Below are 8,012 nucleotides of genomic sequence, written 5' to 3'. Positions count from 1 at the left end.
CTCCCCGGCCATGTCTCCCGCCCGGCTCCGGCCCCGACTGCGGTTCTGCCTGCTCCTGCTGCTGCTGCTGGTGCCGGCGGCGCGGGGCTGCGGGCCGGGCCGGGTGGTGGGCAGCCGGCGGCGGCCGCCGCGCAAGCTCGTGCCGCTCGCCTACAAGCAGTTCAGCCCCAACGTGCCCGAGAAGACCCTGGGCGCCAGCGGGCGCTATGAAGGCAAGATCGCGCGCAGCTCGGAGCGCTTCAAGGAGCTCACCCCCAACTACAATCCCGACATCATCTTCAAGGACGAGGAGAACACGGGCGCCGACCGCCTCATGACCCAGGTGAGCGCGACCCGCCCTCGCAGGGCGCCGCCGCCGAAGCACCGCCACCTGCCCGGCCCTACCCGCCCCCCTGGCACCTTTTCTCGACCGGCTGGCACGCCCCCTGGCACCTGCCCCTCTCGCCAAGCCCGGCCTCCTGCTGCCCAAGATGGGCCGGCCAGGGGTCCCCCGCGGCAGCGCGGACATCCCCGAACCCGCCGGAGGCTGTGAGAAGAGCTCCCCACTGCCAAGCGCCACCGCCGAGCCGGGTGGCGGCAGCCCCTCTGCCCCGGAGTGCAGGCAGCTGAGGTCAGACGCGGCACCCGGAGGTACCTGGACCCGGCCGCCTCCCGCGCCTCCGGGACCCACGCTGTCTTTCCGGGCCTAACCTTCCGCACGGCTGCGCCCCTCTCCTTTCGAAGCCGTTCGGCACCCCTGAGGCGAAGAAGCTTCGGGCGCAGGGGGCCCTTCCTCCCCGCGCGCTCCTGGTCCGCTGCGCTGCCCCCTCCTGGGTCTGGGCTTAGGGGCTGCGGGAAGAGTTGGGCTGGGAGGCGGAGGTGGGAAAGTGAACTTGCCGGGCGAGCCCACGTGTCTGTCCCGAGAGCTGAGCGGCGCAGCTGCGGTTAAGGGTGGGATGCCGGGAACTTCGGGCTCTGGGAACGAACTTGGGGGATCCCTGGGCTTGGTGGCGGGCACGGGGAGGGTTGGAAAAGAAGAGCCAGGATGCCGGGAGAGGCAGAGAGCGGAGCTAACGCTAGCTAGTTTCTGCAAGCTCAGAAGAGGACCCGCTCAGCCCACGCACGGGGGAGCAAACTTTCTTCCCTGCAGCCGGGGTCCCAACGGATCAGAAACCTAAGTCCCCTTCCTCAGTGGTCTCCTGGGGCTTCCCCCGCAGACAGGCAGCCTGCTTCCTAGGTGCTTTGGGAAGAGCAGCTCCACCACAGCCCTCAGCCTGCGCCCTGGCGCCGGGGCTGGCCGGCCGGTGTCGGGGCCGAAGGTTGGCTGGTGGCCGGGCCGGGCCGGGCGCCGAGGAATGCAGATAAGGATCCGGGCCACGGGCTGGGCAATCATTGACAGCGCGCGCCCGGGCTCTGGACCCGGGGGAGGGGGAAGAGGGGCGGGGAGCAGGGGCCCGCAGGGCCGATGTAGGTGGGGGGCTAGAAGCCTGGAGGCAAGGAGCACTCGGAGTTCCCTCCCTGGGCAGCGAGCGCCCCCAGCTAGGCTACTCGCCCCGGAGGACGGCCAGGCCTTGGGCTGTAGCGGCTGTTGGCTCCTGGGAGACGCGAGTCCAAGGGTCTGTGGGGCCCCGGCTCTGCAAGGCAGGGGTAGGTGGAGACACTGGCTGCCCACACTTGGCGGGGCCTCTCACCTGAGTCAAGGACTGTGAAAGGGCCCCCTCTCCCAAAGGCCCCTCCCCCCAGCCAACTGCAGGGTTCTTTGGGCTGCAGGCCAGGGGGGAGTCACCATAGACGGATGAGCTCTCCCGTCCTTCCCTCAGGCGCGGCTCTGCTCCCACCCCCATGTGAGACAGAGCGTAGAGCCCACTTGCTGAGATCAGAGGCTCAGTTTCTCGGGACCCTTCACTGATAGGGGTGGTGCAGAGGTGCTGAAGGCTCTGGACTCAGGGAGAACGTTGCCTGGGATTATCAACCCAGCGTGCGCCCCATGCAGTGGGAGACGCTCCTCGTCGCCCTCCATCTGACCAGGCTGGGCGCTAGCATTTCCACCAGCTTCTGGTTCCCCTGCTTCCGCATCTTCAGGTGGGTTGTGGGATGCCTTTGGATCTTAAGTCCCAGCAGGAATGCTCTGAGGCACTGTAGTGATCCAGGCGGCCACGGATTCCCCTCCAACACACCCCCACGCTGCTGGGGTGCTGTGCACCTGCCGCGCCTCCCCACCCGAGTTGGGGGGCTTCAGCCCTGAGGCTACGGTGACACCTACTGGGCACCTCCGGCCTTGCATGCCTAGCGGGCCAGCCGCAGGCAGTCAGCTCCACTACCACCCCCACCCCGCGGGCAGAGGGCGGTTTCTATCTCCCGTGCCTTGGTAGGACAGAGGGACTGGGCGCTGGAAAAGTATAGCCCCATCTGTGGAGGGATCAGTACCCCGAGCTGAGGAGAGAGAGTGCAGGAGGAAGGGGCCCCTTATCAGAGAAGTTCGCCCAAGGGTGCACCGCCCACCGGGCCCTCCAGATTTGTGGCGCCACCGTGCGGTCCAGGTGCCTGAGCAGCCAGATGCTAGAATGCAAGGAAGCAAGTTAGGGCTCTTTGTTCCTAAGAGACAGGGACAGAGCTGGGTTCCCAGCTCCAGCCAATGCTCTGGGAGAGGCCGGGGCGCGGCTGTGCCTCCACCTGCACGCAGGCCAGCGTTTCCCCCTAACTCTGCGCCCTTTCTTCTTGCAGCGCTGCAAGGACCGCCTGAACTCGCTGGCCATCTCGGTGATGAACCAGTGGCCTGGCGTGAAGCTGCGAGTGACCGAAGGCTGGGACGAGGACGGTCACCACTCGGAGGAGTCGCTGCACTATGAGGGCCGTGCGGTGGACATTACCACTTCGGACCGCGACCGCAATAAGTACGGACTGCTGGCACGCTTGGCAGTGGAGGCCGGCTTCGACTGGGTGTATTACGAGTCCAAGGCCCACGTGCACTGCTCCGTCAAGTCCGGTGAGCCGCTGCCTGGGGGCTGGGCCCGGGGCCGGGGCCGCAGGGCATGGGCAGGCACAGGGCTCACTGCTGCCCAGAAGGCGAAGAGGCCCGCCAGGGGATGGAGGAGGGGACCCCAGGGAAGAGGACGTCCGCGGCGCTCCCCGCTGCTGCTTGTGACCACCTGCTCCTCCGGTGCCTGGTAGTGTCATGGCAGGATCCTAGGGAGACAGGGCCCTGTCCCAGCGCTGCTGGGGGCCGGCCTTGTGGTCCACAGTCCAGAGCCTGCCACAGGAGGTGCAAGACAGAGCACGCTTGGAGAGATGGAAGCCAGGCTGTGACAGAGATGGCCTCCCCACTCAGCTGACTCCGAATGGAGGCGGGTGGCGGGAGCAGGGGCCTGGGGCCAGGGCATGCCCAGACACCAGCACGCCTGACCGGGAGCCAGGAGCCCAGAGCTTCAGAACCCACAACCCTGCTGCAGGTCAGGCCCTTTAGGGCACTTTGTATGCTCCTCCAGGGGGTGCAGGCGTCCCCAACCTCTCCCCCCAGGGCCCTGAAGCTGAACGTTTTGGGGCAAAGCCAGCCACGAGGGCCAGAATAAACAGAGTGGACTCAATAAAATGGATTTTCCCAGATTGGCCGCCTTGTTGATCCGAATGGGCAGGCACGGGGGGCCTCGCCCCTCCCTCAGATCTTATCAGCGTCCCTGTCACCTACACTGAACCCAGTCATGGATGCTTCAAGCGGTTCCTGTGTGACTGCCAGTCTGGCCCCGCCTGGCTGCGGGCACAGCCCTCCACACTGGTACCAGGCAGTAGTCACGCTTGAAGACCTGGCACACTGAAACCAGGTCCACTGCTTCCGATTCCCAAACCCGCCGGGGCACACAGTGGGGACTGCGCCCCCACCCCCACCCCCAGCACTGGCCCGCCAATTGTATCTACGTCAAGTCACGTCCACCCTTAACCTGCGAACACTGGCCTGGTACCAGCTCCCCAAGTGGCCACCTCCGTCCTTATTCCTGACCCCCCAACACTGCTCTCCATCCCACTCACCAATGCCACTGTGTCCCGTCCCCGCACAAGGACCCAGCACATGAACTGAAGATAGTGATTTTACCCTTGCCACTGAGCCAGGCCCTGGCCTGACCGTTCACTCCGAGGCTCCCCAGAAGTCTGGGTTCACCCACGGCGGGTCCTCCTCTCACTTCTGTATGGACTCCAAGGGCCAGCTCTGGCACAGAACTTGGGGAGTCTGTCTGAGAGGGCAATTTTTGGGAGTGTCTGATCAAGAAGTGAGAAATCATGGGACCTCCAGACCCCAGAGGAGCTAAGTGCCTTCTCCACGAGACTGCAGCTTTCTGAGGGTCCAGTCACAACTGACCACTCCCTGGCTCGGCCGATCCCTGGCCTCTCTGACTGCCTCGCAGCATTGTCAAGATTGAGAGCAGGCGGGGGCTTTACCTGGGCCTCGGGAGGGCCCTTTCCTCCTCACCTGGGGGTCTTGTTACCACAATACACTCCTCTCACTGGCGAAGGATTCGCCTGGGTGGGGAGGGTGGAAGGAAGATCACATCATGGGTTGGGGTGGGTTTAAGGCTGCATGGGACTGGGTGGGCGAGTGTGGAGCAGAGCCAGGATATGGTGATGGGGGAGCTCTCCAGGAGTGAGAGGAGCTCTGGGGAGGGGTGCTGTGACACAGTAGTAACACCTTCATGTCCCTTCTTCCCACAGAGCACTCGGCTGCGGCCAAGACAGGTGGCTGCTTTCCTGCTGGAGCCCAGGTGCGCCTGGAGAGTGGCGCCCGTGTGGCCTTGTCAGCCGTGAGGCCCGGAGACCGGGTGCTGGCCATGGGGGAGGATGGGAACCCCACCTTCAGCGATGTGCTCATTTTCCTGGATCGCGAGCCAGACAGGCTGAGGGCCTTCCGGGTCATCGAGACCCAGGACCCCCCGCGCCGCCTGGCACTCACGCCTGCGCACCTGCTCTTCACCTCCAACAATCACACGGAACCAGCGGCCCACTTCCGGGCCACATTTGCCAGCCAAGTACAGCCTGGCCAGTACGTGCTGGTGGCGGGGGTGCCGGGCCTGCAGCCCGCCCGAGTGGCGGCTGTCTCCACACACGTGGCCCTCGGGGCTTATGCCCCACTCACGAGGCACGGGACACTGGTGGTGGAGGATGTGGTGGCTTCCTGCTTCGCGGCTGTGGCTGACCACCGTCTGGCTCAGTTGGCCTTCTGGCCCCTGCGACTGTTCCACAGCTTGGCATGGGGCAGCTGGACCCTGGGAGAGGGTGTGCACTGGTACCCCCAGCTGCTCTACCGCCTGGGGCGGCTCCTGTTGGAAGAGGGCAGCTTTCACTCGCTGGGCATGGCCGGGCCAGGGAGCTGAAAAGACCCCTTCACTGCCCTCCTGCGACTGCCTAACTCGGTCCAAAAGCCTCCTTGCCAGGAGTGCACTGACCCTGGCCAGGACCTGAGTTGGGGGGGGACACTGGTTCCCACCATCTCCTCTTTCACAGAGACGCACCATTGCGACTTGACCAGGCAGTGCCCGTGTTGGCCACCCCACCTCAATGTAGTGACAGAGCTGTAAGCGGAGCTGGTGGGGGGGGTGGTCTAGCCTTCTACTCCAGAGACCTCGAGGCTGGCACGGTGGGGCCAACCCAGCCAGCTCTCACTTTGACCTTTCATACCTGCCTCCCCCAAGGGGGAGGGCCCATTCCATCTGTCTTAGGCCCCTCTTAGGTGGGCTCACACCTCAGTTGATGCTGCTAGATTCCCTGGGAGCCAGCAGGGAGCTGGCTGGACTCAAGGCCTGCTGCTCAGAACTGAGAAGGCCGCAGGGTAGGGCAGCCAGTCTGGCCATCCTGAGGCATGACCTTCCTTCTTGGCCACACTCCTCGGGACACATCCAGAGACTATTGCTGTCAGTGGGCAGAGTTCTGGGTTCCAGCCAATGTGATCATAGTGCCTGGGACCAGGGGAGGGGGCTGGATGTCCTTCCGCCCCTGCCCAAGCTAAGCTCCCTCTTCTGCTGAACCATGATCCCCCACGCCCCCTCCGGTCAGTCTCCCCCACCTTATTTATTGGCGCGGAGGGGGGAGCCCATGGGAGAATTTTGGGGATGTTTTGGTCTTTTCTTCCTTTTGTAATAAAAATTATTTAAGTTGTTAGAGCCATGGAGTCTAGGACGCTGAGTGGGGCCAATACATAGACAGTCGGGAGCAATGTGTGAGTCTGTCCAGGGGTGTGCTCAGCTTCCTCCACAGACAAAGCCTCCCGTGCTCCCACCGTCTCTGCAGGCCCTCCTCACCCAGCAGCCCAGCAAAGCCCCCACAGCGCGCTGGGCTCTGCTCCGGGCAAGGCCTTTCACATGCTGACCTCGAAGTTTGCCCTAAACACTACTGGACCAGAGAGAGAACTGAGATAACTAGCCCAAGGTCACTTGACTCATTTAGCACCACCCCACTGTGCCTAGCCAAGGCTCTTTTCCTGCTTACTCCAGACTCTCTCAGGGCCTGGGTTTCTCTTCCCTCAGTGTGAATAATGGACCACGGTACGAAAAGATTCCCTAGAGTTCACATCTGCCTCGTGGCCCCTTCTGACTTCTTGGATAACTCAGGGGTTCCTAATCTAGCGGGTCTCAAACCTCAGCATCACCTGGGCAGCTTGTTTAAACATGATTTCTGGCTCCATTCAAACGATTCTGCTTTCGTAGATCCCGAACGACCCCAGGAACTTATTTTTACAAACACCCCAAACATGACAGATGGTCCAGGGATCGCACTTGGAGAAACACTGCTTAGTCTAGAGAAGGCCCAGTTTGTTGCCAAGACAAGGTGACCCCCTTCTTCATTTTCTCTTGGTCTCTCTCTCCCAAGGCAGGTTTTTCTGGGCTGATCTCACTACAGATCAGCTGAGATTCCCAGGTCCAGCCGTACACTTGTGAAATTGTCAGACGTTTCGTAAGCCAGTTGAACTAGGCCATGGCGGGGATATTCACACCGTGGAAACTGGTGTGGGCTCTGAAGCAGATTCCCCTGACCACGGAGAGCCAGTTGCTAAAACACACCACTGCCCAGGTTCTCCCTCTTACAGAGATCGCCGTGTCAGGGATGACTGGTCAGACTCTTACCTCACCCTTCCCCCACCTCCATGGAGGAAAACTCCAGAGAAAACTTCATTGCCCTGGAGACTGTGTCATCTGGGGGGAAATAGGCCCCCACGGGCTGTAATGACAACTGCTGTTGTTCGGTGAAGACTAACCGTCACCACTCATTGTTCCAGGTGCTTTATATGAAGCCATTTAATTCTGGTGACAGCCTGAAGTGCCTTATGGTTTCATATTACCAAGTTCCAGACGAGCACAAAAGCATGGGGAGGTTAAGGAACTTGCCCGAGATGACATAGCAAGGGACAGAAGCAGGATTCGAACCCATGCATCTGGCCTTTGGGCCCGCTGTTTTGACCACAGGGCTTTTCCTTGGTGAACTTGGGTTCTCTCTGGAAGGCACTCTCAGCATTTCAGGCCTGGAAGTCAGCTTTGTCAGCACATCTAGAATGGACTCATGGCAGACGCTCATGGACCAGGCTCACATGGACCAGAATGTCCGTGAACTTATTTACAGTGAAAAACAGAAGATCAAGGTCAAGATACTCTTGTCCATTTGTTTGTACATTCTCTCCCTTACGGATGTTCTTTGTAGGGGGTGGAGGATAGACAGAGAGAGTGAAAGAGAGAGAGAAAGGGAGGGAGGGAAGAGGGCAGGGGAGGAAGAGAGAGGCTTTTCCCCATGGGGTCTAGCTGCTTCTCCTACTGGGCTGGGCACACTCCGTCCTGCAGACACAGAGCCATTGGTCACCCCCAGACCTTTCCGTTCTAGATGGGCTCCTCAGGAAACACATTCATTCTTTAGACAGAGAAGGCTGCAAAGATTCAGGAAAAAAAAAGTTATCTGAATTCAGACCCTCAAAAACTAACCTTGGGGTGGATGTGGGGCCCTGCGGCTTTTCTGGGAATCCTGGGGCCAGATCTGAGCAGACTGTGTGAGTGGGGAGACAG

At 61.6% G+C, this 8,012-nt stretch overlaps 1 protein-coding gene across 1 annotated transcript; it reads left to right on the top strand.

Annotated features, from left to right (window-relative positions):
* Positions 1-10: 10 nt before the first annotated feature.
* On the top strand, positions 11-6,065 carry IHH (Indian hedgehog signaling molecule). Its single transcript, XM_002913694.4, has 3 exons — positions 11-322; positions 2,704-2,965; positions 4,681-6,065. The coding sequence occupies exons 1-3, from the start codon at positions 11-13 to the stop codon at positions 5,337-5,339; spliced, it is 1,233 nt and encodes a 410-aa protein (XP_002913740.3). The 3' UTR covers positions 5,340-6,065.
* The last annotated feature ends 1,947 nt before the right edge of the window (positions 6,066-8,012 follow it).

The sequence above is a fragment of the Ailuropoda melanoleuca genome, chromosome 2, assembly GCF_002007445.2.
Source record: "Ailuropoda melanoleuca isolate Jingjing chromosome 2, ASM200744v2, whole genome shotgun sequence".
Taxonomy (NCBI): domain Eukaryota; kingdom Metazoa; phylum Chordata; class Mammalia; order Carnivora; family Ursidae; genus Ailuropoda; species Ailuropoda melanoleuca.
The sequence above is the reverse complement of the archived record's forward strand: the minus strand, read 5'-3'. Positions and strand labels throughout refer to the sequence as shown.

Coding starts and splice junctions, on each gene's coding strand:
- IHH (XM_002913694.4), top strand. CDS start 11: ATGTCTCCCGCCCGGCTCCGGCCCCGACTGCGGTTCTGCCTGCTCCTG. Junction 323..2,703: donor CCGACCGCCTCATGACCCAG/GTGAGCGCGACC, acceptor TTCTTCTTGCAG/CGCTGCAAGGACCGCCTGAA. Junction 2,966..4,680: donor GCACTGCTCCGTCAAGTCCG/GTGAGCCGCTGC, acceptor TTCTTCCCACAG/AGCACTCGGCTGCGGCCAAG.